The sequence below is a fragment of the Galeopterus variegatus genome, unplaced genomic scaffold, assembly GCF_000696425.1.
Source record: "Galeopterus variegatus unplaced genomic scaffold, G_variegatus-3.0.2 Scaffold739, whole genome shotgun sequence".
Taxonomy (NCBI): Eukaryota; Metazoa; Chordata; class Mammalia; order Dermoptera; family Cynocephalidae; genus Galeopterus; species Galeopterus variegatus.
This window is the reverse complement of record NW_007726850.1, coordinates 325964-340368: the sequence shown is the minus strand read 5'-3', so window position 1 is coordinate 340368 and position 14405 is coordinate 325964. Positions and strand designations below refer to the sequence as shown.

The 14405-nt window shown below is 57.4% G+C and overlaps 1 protein-coding gene across 1 annotated transcript in view; it reads right to left on the bottom strand.

The window, feature by feature from the left end:
* Positions 1-1095: 1095 nt before the first annotated feature.
* The window catches only part of LMX1B (LIM homeobox transcription factor 1, beta), a 27900-nt gene continuing 14590 nt past the window's right edge, over positions 1096-14405 (bottom strand). Inside the window, exons 2-8 of the mRNA XM_008571968.1 lie at positions 9522-9637; positions 6966-7198; positions 4026-4207; positions 3780-3857; positions 3528-3594; positions 1435-1578; positions 1096-1253 (exon numbers count right to left, since the gene is read on the bottom strand). Coding sequence (XP_008570190.1) covers positions 1096-1253; positions 1435-1578; positions 3528-3594; positions 3780-3857; positions 4026-4207; positions 6966-7198; positions 9522-9637 — 978 coding nt within the window. The remainder of the gene's footprint in view (positions 1254-1434; positions 1579-3527; positions 3595-3779; positions 3858-4025; positions 4208-6965; positions 7199-9521; positions 9638-14405) is intronic.

Here is a 14405-nt window from a genome sequence, read left to right as displayed (position 1 = left end):
GGGAAACGAGCCCAGCTAGGGGTACGGTTTTCAGAAGAGGAGCTGCAGAAGCGGCTTAGAGAAACGAAGACTTGGGGTTGGAAAGGGCTGAGGCAAAACCAGCAGGGAGGGGCAGCTGCTTCGGGACACACTAAAGTCGTGAGCTCCTTGTCACTGGAGGTATGTGAGGAGAGGCAGAGGTGGCTTGGGAGGAGCCAAACATCAGAGGGAGTGCCGAGAGGGTGACTTTTGAGGTCCCTGTCCACTTGGAGGCTGTGCTGTTTGACCTGATTCTACATGGTTCCGGGGCCCCTTCTCTGCCCCTACAGTTGGTGGAGTCTGGGGCTGTACTCCCTGCCCAGGCAGCCCCCATCGGGGCCCAGACTAGGGAGCATCTGGGTCCTTCAAGCTTACTCCATCCTCTCCCCTTCCTCTCTCTCCACTTGCTCTAAGAAGAGGGGTCCCTGCCCTGATCCCTCCTTCTTGCCCCTTCCTGACAAGGTGGGGCAAGCCCACCGAGCGTCCCTGTGTCTCTCTCAGCATCTCTGCGTGTCTCTGTGCACATCTGCAGGGCTGTGCGTGTGTTTGCATGTGCGTCTCTGTCCCTTTGGCTCTGCCTGGGCTCTCTATCCACACCCTGTCCTTCAGTGACACCCCCTCAATGCAGAGCCGGGGACTTGTCCACTGCCAGCTCTGCCCCACTTCTGCTCCAGGTTCGGGCTGGGAGGGGTGACCCTAGGCCAGCAAGTCTGCCCTCACTGGGGGGGGAGTGGGCACTGGCGTGGGGCGTGGAGGTGAGCTGGACACAGAGAGGACGTTTAAAAAAATAGAGAAAATTTAAGTTTCCCAAAAAAGAGATGGGGAGGGAGAAAGAGGCGATGGAGGCCGAGAGCTCTGGGTCCCTGGGGGTGACAAGGTCTCTGTGGGCGGGACATGGCCTCTGCCCAGGCTGAGCCCCACGGGCATGTCGGCCGGCCTGGCTGGCCGAGGGGAGGGCACCGTATGGCTGTCTGCAGAGTCTGTGCGGGCGGCGGGCCGGGGCTGGCGAGGCTGGCTGCTGAGGCCGTAGTCCCACCCCGGGCCTCGTGCCCGGCGTCCGCGCGGCCCGGCTGGCTCTCAGGAGGCGAAGTAGGAACTCTGCATGGAGTAGAGTCGGTCGATGGGGTTCCCCACACGGGCCTGCAGGGAGCCCACTTCCGAGGAGCCCAGGAAGCAGTCGCTGAGGCTGGTGAGGGAGGTATCGCTGTCGATGTCGTGGAAGATGGAGTCGTTCCCTGGGGGCAGAAGGGGCGTCAGGACCAGGGTGCGGGCTGGGGCTCTTGGGGCCCCTTCCTGTCAGGAGGAGGCAGGCGGGCTGTTGTTGGCTGGGCCTGCTGCGGAGGGGCTGTCACGGCCCCAGGCCTGCTGGGCCAGTCAGGGGGCAGGGCGGCTTACCATAGGGGTTCATGTGGTCACCTGGCATTTGGGGCGGCGTGAGGCCCTGCTGGAAGGGGTCGCTGCTGCCATAGGGACTCTGCTCCATGGCCACGATCTGCTGCTGCGGCGGGGCCAGCGGCGTGTAGGAGGCCATCATGCCCTCCATGCGGCTTGACAGGACCTCTGGGGACACAGCACGCCTTCACCCACTGGCCCTGCCCTCCTCAGCCTGGCAGTCCCCCACGGAGCCCCTGAAGATGTACCCAGGAGTCCCTCTGACCTCCTTGGGACTCCCCAGGTCCCCCTATCTGGCTGAGTTGCCCAGACATCTGACCCACCCTTCCCAGACACACACTCCAGCTCCTCTTCCAGAATCAGGTTATCAAAAGCCAAACAGCCCCCCACCACCTCTGTCCCTCCCACTGCCCCGTCCTCCAGGAACTCACAGCCCTCAGGGAGGCGGACCCCTGAGCAGGCCACAGGGGTTCAACAGTGCACTCTGCTTCTGGGAGCACCAAAGCGGGGTCCTAAACTCAGTCCACAGAGGCCCAGGGGAGGCTTGCTGGAGGGAGGGGCCCCCACCCACCCAGTGTGACTTAAAGAACCAGCAGGGGTTCACTGGGGGGTGGTGCATGCATGCCAGGCTGAGGGGCAGCAAAGGTGCAGAGGAGAGAAGCTGCGGGGGGCGAGGGCGGGGAGGATCAGAGAGACAGAGAAGGCCCCGGTGTGGGATGGACTGGCTGGTCACGGGGGACCTTTGGGGGTTAGGGGCGTAGCTGAGTGGGGCATCCCCCTCCCCCCCAGACTGCCGGAAGCCAGGGGAGGGTCTCAGCAGGGGAGGGGCTGTGAGAAAGGCTGTGAGGACAGAACACTGAGGCTGGGGTCCAGCGGGAGGAAGATCAGGTGGAGGGGTGGAGGGGCGGGGTCTCTATCAAGCAGTTGTGGGAAAGACAGCTACCAGGAGGGCATGAGGGACATGGGACAAGGAACCACTCCCTGTCCTGAAGATTGGGCGGGTGCAGTGAGTGCAGGGCAGGAAGGGCTGGAGGTGACTGCTGGGATCCTGGCTCGGGTGACTGGGTGGCTGGTGGTGCCATTTGTAGAGATGGGGCTGGGAGGAGCAGGGCACGTTGTGTGCATGTGGGCAGTGATGTGGGGTACAGTCTGGGCCGAGGGGAGCTCGGAGCATTCTCAGGGAGGCTGTGTTCAAGAGGTAGCTGGGAACCACAGAGGTCAGGACGGACAGAGGAGGACAGAGAAAACCGACCATGTCCCTAGAAGCCCTGAGTCCAGACTGGGACACTGGAGTGGCTCCCAGAGTCCTGAGTTGAAGGGGCTGCCCCTCAGTGCCCTGGCATCTGGGAGCAGGTGGCTACAGCCACCCCCCCCCAACCTCAGCAGCCTCAGGGAGCTCCCTACACCCCCTCTTCACAGCCTTGAAGCTTCAATGTCCCCATGGGGCCCAGGAGACCATCTCTGGTCCAAGATTCTGATGTGGAGGCAGCATTTAGGCAAAGCCCAGTGTTGGGGGGCCTGACCCCTGCCACTTAAACTGGCCCCTCTCCACCCATGAGCCCACCCTAGACTCCTCAACCCCGTGACAGACTTTATCTGTAGACTTCCACTGAATTCCATGGTGACTGGCAGGGTAGTTTTGTCCTGTGAAAAGCACAGGCTTTGAGCCCCATATTTGGGCTGAGGCCCGGTTTTGCCCCTAAGTAGCTGAGTAATCCCTGGCAAATCCCTTAATCTCACCTAGCCTCAGTTTCCTCATCTGTGAAATAGGACTAACACCCTTCCTTGCAGGGACTTATGAGAACTGAGTGAGATGAAGTGTGCTGAGGGCTGAGGGCACTGCCTGCCTGGCATGTGGTGAGCGGAACAGATGCTGCTATTTCGATTGCAAAATTCTGCCACCGCTCCGGGCTACCCGCCCTGCCGTCTCTCCTCCCTGTGTCCCCTGCTCCCCTTCACTTCTCTCCTTTATCAGTCTCAGTTGGTTCTAGGGCAGAAGTTCCCTGGGGTCTGAGGGCCTTGGTGGAAGGTGTCTTGGGAGTCTTGTTTAAAGAGACAGCCCAGGCCCCTCTGTCCCTGTCCCCTAGGTTGCAGGCTGAGCCCGGGCCCCGGCTCACCTTGGCCCAGCCGCTGGGAGTTCTGCTGCTCCTGCTGCTGCTGGTGCCGCCGCGCCAGCTTCTTCATCTGCAGGGACAGCACAGTTCATGCCAGTCCTGCCTCCCTGCCCCCTTTGTGCCCAGCCCACCTGCATCAGGCCCGCCCCACCCTCTGCCCCCTTCACGCCCAGCCCCATCCGCATCTGGACCACTGTTCTGCCTGTCCCCTTCTACTCCCAGCCCTGCCCCAGGCCAGCAGGGGTGGCCTCTCACCTTTGCTCTTTGGTTCTGAAACCAGACCTGGACCACGCGCACGCTGAGGCCCGTCTCAGCCGCCAGCGTCTCTCGGACCTGGCCCGGAGACAGGGAGACAGGTCAGGCACGTGGGGGGCAGCCCCTGGGAGGTGGTGGGTGTCAGGGGGACATCCCCGCCCGCAGCAAGAGCAGAGGGGGTGGTATCTGGAAAGGTGGCCGGTATGTGGTGTCAGCCCTGTCCCCACCCACCTCAGCCACACTCACCTTCCGGCAGGGCTTGGAGGAGACCTCGAAGGAGGCCTTGAATGCTCTTCGCTGCTGCGTGGTCAGGATGGTCCGGGGTCGCTTGGGCCTCCGTGGGTCCTTCCCGTCATCCCCGCTGCCTTTGCTCTGGCTGCCCTGCCCCTTGGCTGGCTTCATGTCCCCATCCTCGTCCTCGCTCTTCACTGTGGGGGACACAACCCAGACGGTCAGGGAGGGCTGGCGGGCAGTCCCAGGTCCCAGCCTTGTACCCATAAGTGATCTGCTGCCTGATAAGATCCCATCTGGTCCCTCATCTCCTGCACCCCTGTGCCCCACGTGTCCCTTCCCCAACACACACTCCTCACGTCCTCCTCCTAGACTCCAGGCCCCCGACCCTGCTCTGCTGACCACACAGGCGACCCACACAGGAACATACACAGGTACGCCATGGCTAACCCCAGGTGCAGATGTGCACACACGTACACACAGCTGCACACTAGAGGCGCACACAGTCAGGAAAGTGTCGCTGCAGGCCCATACAGGGAACAGGTACACAGGTGCACACACGTGGTTGTGCACATGTCTGTGTGTGTGTATACACACAAGTGTGCACAGGTGCATGAATGCTCACACGAGAGGGCATGTCTCTTGCCCCTTAGGGCCAACAGAGCCCTTGAAGAGAGATGATGGCATCTGGGGCCCATTCTGGCCATGGGCTTCCCCTGACCCCTCTTGTCTGGGGCTCACCTTGTCCTGCTGACCCCTGACCCCTTGGATACCCCAGCCCAGTATGCCAGCCTTCAAGAAAACCAGTTCCCTCTGTACTAGCCCAGCGCCAGCCAGGCACCAGGGCCCAAAGAGAAGAATGCAAGGAGCCTCCTTCCCTGAAGCTTCCAGGGACTAAGAATTGACAGGTGAAGCCATACGCATAGGACATTTCACACAGGGGTACTCATGACCACAGCGTGCGTGCGTGCACACTTACCCACTGGCACATGCAGACTGGCACATGGGCCCACAAAAGCCCAAGCACATGCAGCTCACGGATGTATTCACACACACAGGCACGTGGTCACAGTCAGAGACACAGGGGCCCACACACATTTGAACAGCGGTACTCATGACCACAGCGTGCGTGCGTGCACACTTACCCACTGGCACATGCAGACTGGCACGTGGGCCCACAAAAGCCCAAGCACATGCAGCTCACGGATGTATTCACACACACAGGCACGTGGTCACAGTCAGAGAAACAGGGGCCCACACACATTTGAACAGTACACAGCCGGCACAGGGAAGCACGTGTATTCACCCAGTGACCCCCACCACCTCTGCTCACGTGGCACATCTGTGCCCCGAGTTTTAGATCTCAGAGATGCCGGCCCAAATGGATGGCCAGGCCCCCCCCCCCATCACTGGGGCTACTGGTGTCCCTGCCTCTGAACTGGTCTCGTCTCTCTAGCCCTGTCTTCCTCGGAGAGTGAGTCCCTGTGGAGGGGCCGGTCTCCCTGCTGCGAGTCCCCCTCTCCTAGGCTCTTATGAATGGACCAGCAGCCCGGGCCAGCCGCTGCTCTTTTTGAACAGCACACAGCCGGCACAGGGAAGCACGTGTATTCACCCAGTGACCCCCACCACCTCTGCTCACGTGGCACATCTGTGCCCCGAGTTTTAGATCTCAGAGATGCCGGCCCAAATGGATGGCCAGGCCTCCCCACCCATCACTGGGGCTACTGGTGTCCCTGCCTCTGAACTGGTCTCGTCTCTCTAGCCCTGTCTTCCTCGGAGAGTGAGTCCCTGTGGAGGGGCCGGTCTCCCTGCTGTGAGTCCCCCTCTCCTAGGCTCTTATGAATGGACCAGCAGCCCTGGCCAGCCGCTGCTCTTCCTCAGGAGTCCAGACAGCCATGGGACCGGCCACAGGGGTGCCCTGTCCAGCGATGGACAGGGACAGGTGATGGAGCACTCACTACCCTGGCAGTGACAGACCCTTCCCACGTGGGCGATCCTGTGATTGTGGGACTCCATTTCACCCAAAGGGCCCAGCAGACCAGGGTATCTCCTTTTGACATTCCCTCCTCCAGTCCTTCCCTGCTATTCCCAGGAATGACAAGGATGCTGGCCATCTCCCAGCCTTTCCCTCCTGAAAACTTAGTCCTGGCTGGCCCTGCCCTTCCTGCCAGCAGGGCTCCAAACTGACATAGTCCTTTTGGGGGCCAGACCAGAGAGGTACCTTCGACCTGGAAAAGGGGGTCTTTCTGTATATCACAGAGGGCCCCAGCCCCACGCCCCCAAGGAAACAGGGAATAGCTCAGGGCTGTCTGCTCCCCACTGATGAAGGCTTTGTGGGGCCGAGTTCAGGAGGACATGTCAGATCCCTGACTCTCACACGTCCCTCGCCTGCAGATCTGGTGCTGGAAAAGACCTCTGTGGCACTGTGCCACATCAAGGAAATCGAAGGTGAGGGTGTTGGGCCAGAGAACAAGGGATGTGTGTGCATGTGTGTGCACATGTGCAAACCATAGTACATGTGAGCATGTGTACAAACATACATGTGCAGCATATGTATAGATGCTTAGTGCACAAGTCTCCTGGGTCATGTGTGTATGCGTGTGTACCTGGGTGTGGGCTTTGTATGCTTGGGTATGTGAGCACATGCCTAGATATGTATGTATGTACATGTATATAGACTCCTAGGGATGAATACCCCCGTGCATCTATTTATGTGTGCGTATGTGTGACTCAGGGTAGTATCCAGAGGTGCACTTTATGTGACCGGAGGGAGGTATGCACATTAGAGTCTGTGTACACGTGTGGATGTGAACATCAGTGCATATGGGGGATGGGCACAGTGTAGCTGAGGCCCCGGGGTCAGGAGCCAGACTCTAAAGGTGGGACACCCTTCTACGCACCCTGCTGGGTCCCCCGTCCCTGAGGCCTGCCCTCCAGCTCCGGGCCGGGGCTCACCAGAGTCAGACTCGTCGGGGCTCACGGAGCTGAGCAGGTCCTTCTCCTTCTCGTAGTCGCCCTTGCATAGCAGCTGGCCCTCCTTCAGCACAAACTCGTCGCCCTTGCGCAGCTGCCGCTCACACACGCAGCAGCAGAAGCAGCCCAGGTGGTACACACATTCCAGAGCCCGCATCACAAACTCGGTGGGGGCGATCTTCTCCATGCAGCCGCTGCACTTGGCCGCGAAGAGCCTGCAGGTGCACAAAGGGGGTGTATTGGCTGGGCTCACTGGTCCCTCCCAGAGGCCACTGCCACTAAGGGCCTCTCCCTCCTGCCACCCTGACCCTCAGGCCCAAGTGGGAGAGGCCCTCCCTGGGAGCAGGGCCAGACACTGGGAGGGCCCTGCAGCCCTCCTCTTCTGCTTTGCAGGCCCCTAGCGGCCCCCAGGCTGGGCTCTGGGCTTCCTGCCCAGAGGTGCCCTCTCCTGGGTGCATCAGCTCAGGGCCCTTCCCGCTCAGAGACACAGTGGCCACTAGAGGGCAGAGTGCAGGGTCAGTCTCAACCTTCCCAGAGGGCCAGGTCAGCCCTGTCCTGAGAGTCCTGTCCATCCTCACTCTGACCTGCTCTGCCACCTCCCTGTTCCTCCCTCATCCCCGCATCCAAGCAATTCCCAGCCCTGTCCAACCCACCACCCAGCCTGGGCCCCTCCTCTCCTGCCTGAGCAGCTGCCCCAGTCCCCTCCGTGGGCTCCTGGTCCCTCCAACCCTTCCACCCTCCTCCCCACCCCACACACAGGAGCCAGAGGGATCTTTCTAAAACACACATCTGATCATGCTTCTTCCCTGCTCCAGATTCTTCCATGGCTCCCTAGTGCCCTTAGGAGAACATCCAAGCTCCTGAGCCTGGCACTCAAGGTCCCACATGATCCTGCCTCTTCCCTCACCACCCTTTGCTTCCCCACAGAACAGCCTGCAATTTCTCCAGAACACCGTCATGGTGGCCTTTCAACATGTTCTTTCTCTGTCCCTTGGCTTGGTTGATGCCTTCTGTTCCCTCCATTTCAGCTTACGCATCTCCACCACGAACAGACATTTACTGAGCATGCACAGCATGCCAGCCGCTGCTCTAAGCACTTTACAAGCAGAAATGCATTTAATCCTTGCAAAAGCCCTGTGAGACAGAATGAAAACTAACCCCATTTTAGAGATAAGAAAATGGAGGTGCCGAGGCAGAGTCGCTTACTGAGGTTTGCATGGGTGGTAAATGCTGAAGCTGACTCCCAACCTGGATCTGATCCAGTCACTCCATGGCAAAGTGGTTGCATCTCCTGTCTCTGGAGACAAACCCAGGAGGGGTCTGGGCACCTCTGGCCCTCATGTGCAGGAGGGTCTGGGCAGCACAGCCCCTCCTCTGCCCATGCCTGCTGACCGCTCCTCTCGGCACCCCCACCCCATCATATGCCCAACTCTGTGGGAACTCAGCCTCAACAACACTTTGATGGAAAAATTTATGAAGAATCAAATTATTGCTGCTGGGAGGGAATTAAAACCATTTTTCATTCCCTGCGTCCCCGGGCCACGTCTGCGGGCGCCACCTTGGGAGCACTGTGCACATCCCATCCCTCTTTATGGCCCGCCATCACGGGCACAGATTACAGCTGCAATTCTCTACTAATCGGTTCTGGAACAGAAATGGCCATAAATGTGAGGCACTCGGCCTGCCTCCCTTCCCGGGGCTGCCATCAGCACCGCCCACGGTGAGGTGGTGGGGTGTAGTGCACAGGGCCAGTTCCAGCTCTGCCTACTGTCCTGGCACTGGCCAGGGCACTCAGCTTGGGGGCACCCCCAGCGACTCCTGCCACCCACCTCTATTCTACCTGGCAGGCTCCTACTCACGCTGCAATGCCCAACTCCGATGCCACCTCCTCCAGGAAGCCTTCTCTGATGCCCATTCTGGGGGAGCTGGCCTCCTCTAGGGTCTCCTGAACTTCCCTCTGGCCTTAGTTGACTCTGCCATAAGATGGGGATGTCAACAGGACCTCCCTCGAAGGCTATTTTCAGGATTTGATGATAGTGACCACTTACTCGGTGAGTATCACAGCAGAATGACAATGCATGTCCCCATGGGCACCCAACTCTACTAGGATTCCACAAGGCAGAACCTGGCTCCACCTCATCCTCAAAGAGACCTCAGCGTTTGTGCAGTAGTGAGCAAAAGGCTGGGATGGGATGGGCTCAGGCCAAGCTCTCTGCTCCAGGCAGGCAGGACCCCACTAGCCCACATAGCACATGGCTTTGCAAAGCGAACATGGGCTGGATTTTGGCTTGGATTTGGCCTTTGGCTGGATACCTTTGTTCAGGGTACAATCTACCCAACTGTCCATGGCAGCCTTAGGCAGGGGCTAGGAATCTGCTTGGCTGTCCAGCTCTGCAGAGGAGCTGAGGACAGAGCCCGGACTTGCAGAACCTGCTGCTCTGACATGGAGGACGCTCCTGCCCTGCCCCCTCACTGTGCCTCTGTCCCCTCCCCATGCTCTACCTGACCTGGGGGCCCTACAAAGGTCTGCAGCCTGACCTTTGTGGCCCATAAGCTGACAGGTACTGGCCATGTCTCTGCAAACACGCAGGGCCAGGGTCCCAGGCCAGGGTCAGCACACCTTGGGCGGCTCCCAGAAAGGAGATCTTCTTGGGCTGGGGAGGAGGGCACCAGGGCGGGTGACCCGCATTTGCAGTCAACTCCATCGAGCAAGCTGGCTGCATTCAGAACAGCCACGCTAATGCCTTGGCAGCAGGGGGTCGATTGCTACTTTCTCCAAACTCATCAACACAATCTATTATTAATACTTCTCCAAAGGCTCAGTGCCGCCATTACAGAGGCAGCGCCAGCCACTCGGGGCATCATCTGTTATCTAGATTACAAAAACTCGGGAAATAAAACAAACTGCGTGCACTTTATAAACAGAATGTGCCATCCGTTTGGTCTCCAAGCATCTCTCCACCCAATAAAACATCGGGGGGGATGCATGAAATACTCACTCCCAATTATGGGGCTGCCTTTGTCTACCATGCTGGGGTGAGAGCTACTAACGGCATGGGGAGAGCTGGTGGGGTGCCAGCGGGGTCCCCTCCTCTCTGTGAGCCCCCATTCCCTCCCTCCATCCATCCCACCATGGAGGGATTGGTGGAACCAATCTCTGAGAAGCTGTTGGGAAGCAGGCCCAGCCACAGGAAGGTGGCTGGAATCAGATGGACTCGGGTTCCACGCCTGGTTCCACCACTTGCTGGTCGGTGACTGGGCAAGTAATTTCCTCTTTCGGAGTCTCGATTTACTTTTCTGTATAATGGGCTTAACAACACTGCCTGCTTCTCAGCATGCAGATGCAGTGAGTTGTCAGTGTAAAGCGGCGGACACAGAGGGCACGACCTGGAGCTCCACCCTGGCTCCATAACTTTGTCGCTGTGTGACTTTGAGCAAGACATCTAACCTCTCTGAGCCTCAAATTAATCTATAATAAGGGAATGATCACACCTAACTATGAGGTTGTTGAGAAGGCTTCATGCATTTAGAGCCCTTGGTCCCGTGCTGGCATGAAGGAGGCACTCCACAAAAGTCTGCTGTCATTTTGTCCGTGTGCCCAAAGCACCTTTGTTGATCACCCTTACTGGGATCTCCACGATTCCTGGCATCAGCTTCCCTGACACCGACTGGGCTTACAGGTCTCAATCATGCCTCCCGTTTGTGACCACACTGGGTTCCGGGCTGGCCCTCCTGGCTTCTGGCAGGCCTGATCTGGACAGAGCCTCCTGGCTCAGTCACCTGTCTGGCTCACCAGCATTATTGAGCACTGACAGTGTCCACTTCTAATCTGCCTGCGCCACCTCCTTAAACTGTCACAGAACCCTGAAAGGAAGACGCTGCTTCCATCCCCTTCCAGAAGAGCACACCAAGGTACAGAAGGCAGGTTACTCATTCAAGGTCACATAGCAATATCTCCAGAAACTTCCTCCCTGCTCTGTGCATCCCAGTATGGCTTCGCTCACCAATCACTCTTGCCCCGTGCTCTGCCTGCCCCCAAAGCTGTGAACATCCCTGGGCAGGGGCCCCATTCACCCCAAGTTCTTATTACTCAGCACGAGCCCAGCCTCCAGAAGGTGGGGCTGAGCATTTGAACATCACTCTCATGCAAACACATCTCTTTTTTTTTTCCTAGTGCGATCATCCATGATTATGGAGTAAGCAATCCCATTTTTAGGGACGTCCCTTTCTTGAAGAGTCCCAGGCTGTGAGAATGCATCTCTATCTCCTCTGAGTTTTTATTGGTTTATTTATTTAATGCTCAATTTATTAAACCCATATAGCTAACAAACAAAACACTGAAAACCAATTTTTCCAGGAGCATTTGAATGTGGATTACAAATCAGATTAATTTCTCTTAAACCACTGACAACTGCAGAGATACAAAGATGTTTTACCTCTGATAAAATTGGCTTCCTAATGCCCTGGGGCACTCCGGCCTCTCTGGGAATGTCTTCACCCCCAGATCCCGGAGTCTGCATAGCATACACAAGGCTGGGCATCCTGGCTCTCTCTCTTCCTAGCACTGGAACCCTGCATAAGTCCCTTCTCTTGAGCCTCAGTGTCTCTATCTGTCCAATGGGGATAATAACAGAAGCTCCCTTACAGGCCTAGGCCCATGCAATGGGCTCAGTGCACGGGGATCTTGATCACCATCCAAGACTTCTGGCACCCACCCACCAAGCTCCCTCACGTCTTCCTCACTGTACTGCCATCCCCACACCCCATCACCACACTTTACAGTTGGTGTAGCCTTTCATTGTGTTTTCAGAACTCACTCCAGTGGGCCTCTCTACTCTCAGTGGGCCTCCTCCGCCCCTCAAGACAACCCCAGTCAGTCCGCCATCATCAGCCTCAGTGACGATTCCCAGCCTCCTCTGCCCTTCCTCCAGCTCCCCAACCACGTCCTGCTCCTACTCAATGGACAGTGTCACTTCCCATTTCTTAGAAGAAAATAAGGCTTGGGGAGAAACACCCAAAGTTTGGTCTTGCTTCCTCATCAGGTGAAATCAGATTACACACCCCTTTTGCTTCAGGATGTCCAAGAGCACCCAACAATTTCAGGATGAGCCCAAAGACCTAATCACGGCACTCAAGGCCTCACCTGCCCCTGTCACGTCTGGCTCTAGCAGCCAGGTTTCTCATGGCTTCCAGAGCACAGCAAGTCCTTTCTTGCCTCCTTAGCACTTAAAATTCCATCTGCTTCCAAGGCCTGTCCTCTCTCCCCCTTTCCTTTGCTTCTTGTTGAACTGCTCTTCATCCTTCAAGACCCAATTCAAGTGTCACCTCCTCTGTGAAGCCTTCCCTGATGCCATATTCCCAGCTGCTATCCAGCTGCTTGTGTGTCTGAAGCCCCTACTCAACTAGAAATCAGACACTTGGCCTAATTCACCCCCTGAGCTCTGGCATTGAGGAGATAGTGTTGAATGAATGAACACCCCTGTGAGAAATGAAATGGGCTGCCAGGTAGGACAAGAAAATATTAGATATTCTGCTTCTAGGGGTCTGAGAACACCAGCAGGTAATAAGATAAGTGAACTCATGCCCTCCCCAGCTCCTCGCCCCCTTCACAACTACACAACTTGGAGTCCAGTTTCCTAAATTTTTATCAGTGAAATTCCATGCCTGCTTGTTGGGCTGGGAGCCCAGCAGCAAACCTCCCCAGCACCAACTGCACCTCATGCCCTCCCCAGCTCCTCGCCCCCTTCACAACTACACAACTTGGAGTCCAGTTTCCTAACTTTTTATCAGTGAAATTCCATGCCTGCTTGTTGGGCTGGGAGCCCAGCAGCAAACCTCCCCAGCACCAACTGCACTCTCATCCCTAGTACAAAGGGGAAGACCCGGGGGTGACACCTTCATACTAAACGACTCTCTTGACCACAGTGATTGGACAAGGCCTGGATATCTGATGCAAGGCAGGCCACCTGGACCACTGTTCTTGTGTCTTCCTTCCCCTGCTCACTCAAGAACTCTTTGTCAGCCCCTACCCCATCTTCAGGTGTGTGGCTTTCCATATCTCCAGCACCAGCTGTACAGCTTTGGGTAATTTGCCTCCTTTCTTTAAGACTCAGTTTCCTCTTCTGTAAAATGGGGGTACTGGCCCCTCCCTCACTGGGTGATTGAGAATCCTACGAGTTTTGACCCATGCAAGGAGGCTTAGCCCAGTGCCTGGCACAGAAAGGATCTTGATGGGTATGTGCTCCTTTCTCCTCCCCATGTCTCTGTGTGCCTGGTGTGGGTTTTGGAACCTTCTCTTCCTCACCTTGGATTTCAGTCTGAAGCTCCCTGATCACATTGTTGAGTCTGTGCTCTCCCTGTCTCTCTATCCTTTTGTAGGTATGGGCTTCTGTCAGACTCTCCTCACCCAGGGCCATTACTGGGGACCAGGCAGATTCTGGGCCTGGTTTCCTTAATGTCCTCTCCAGGCCCAAGCCTCACAGACCCTGGAGCAAACACTGCTGGAAATACCCTCCTTCTTCCATGCAGACAATGAAAACGGGCACCTGGAACCGTAGCCCATCTGTCCCCACTGGCTGGCTACACCTTCTTGAATTCACCCAGCACATACTCATGGAGGCTGACTCAGAGCCAGCTCCTGAAAGATGCTTGGGGCACAGGATTAGACCAAATCTCATCCCATGGGAGCTGGCACAGTGTGACATGTGCTTTGATGGGGCACTGGGGTGTGCTAAGCAAGCTGGGAGGCACAGAAAGCAGCAATAGATAATCTGGAGGAGAGCTGAGGACTTCCTGGAAAAGGTGACGTGACATATTTAAGAGCCTGGTTCTGGCGGCAGCAGGAACGAGTCTGAATCCCAGCTCTGCCACTTTCTAGCTGCATGACCTTGGGGTAAGCCTCCTCCGCTATCTGAACCTGTTTTCCCATTTGAAAACTGGGGATCACAATCCGCACCTTACAGGTATTTACCCTCCCTGTGCCACATCTCCTTCCTAGGCTGGTGGAGAGGACCCTGGGATGGAATGCTTGTAGGGCGCTTAGGACAGTGAGCGCTCCATATAGTGGCTAATGCTCTATTGCCGGCGGGACTGGGATGGTGATGCTGGCTGAAGGATGAGCTGCAGTTCACCGGAGCCGAGGGGACAAGACCCTGAACACTCTCTGGGCAGCTGCTGCTGCTTGAGTCAGCCTGTCACTTGGCAGAGGGAACTGCCTGGCCTCCTCCCTGCCCGACTCGCTGACATCTGCCCCACGTGCCTGCTGAGTCCTTATCATTCCCGGCGTAGCTGTTTTTTATTTGGAGACAAAAAGGGGCCTGTTGATGGGGATCCAACTCAAACCAGCTGCAAACATCTGCTTTGATGCGGCAGCGGCCGGCCGGCTGGGGCGGCGGCGGGAGCCGCAGGCTGGGGCCCCGGTGC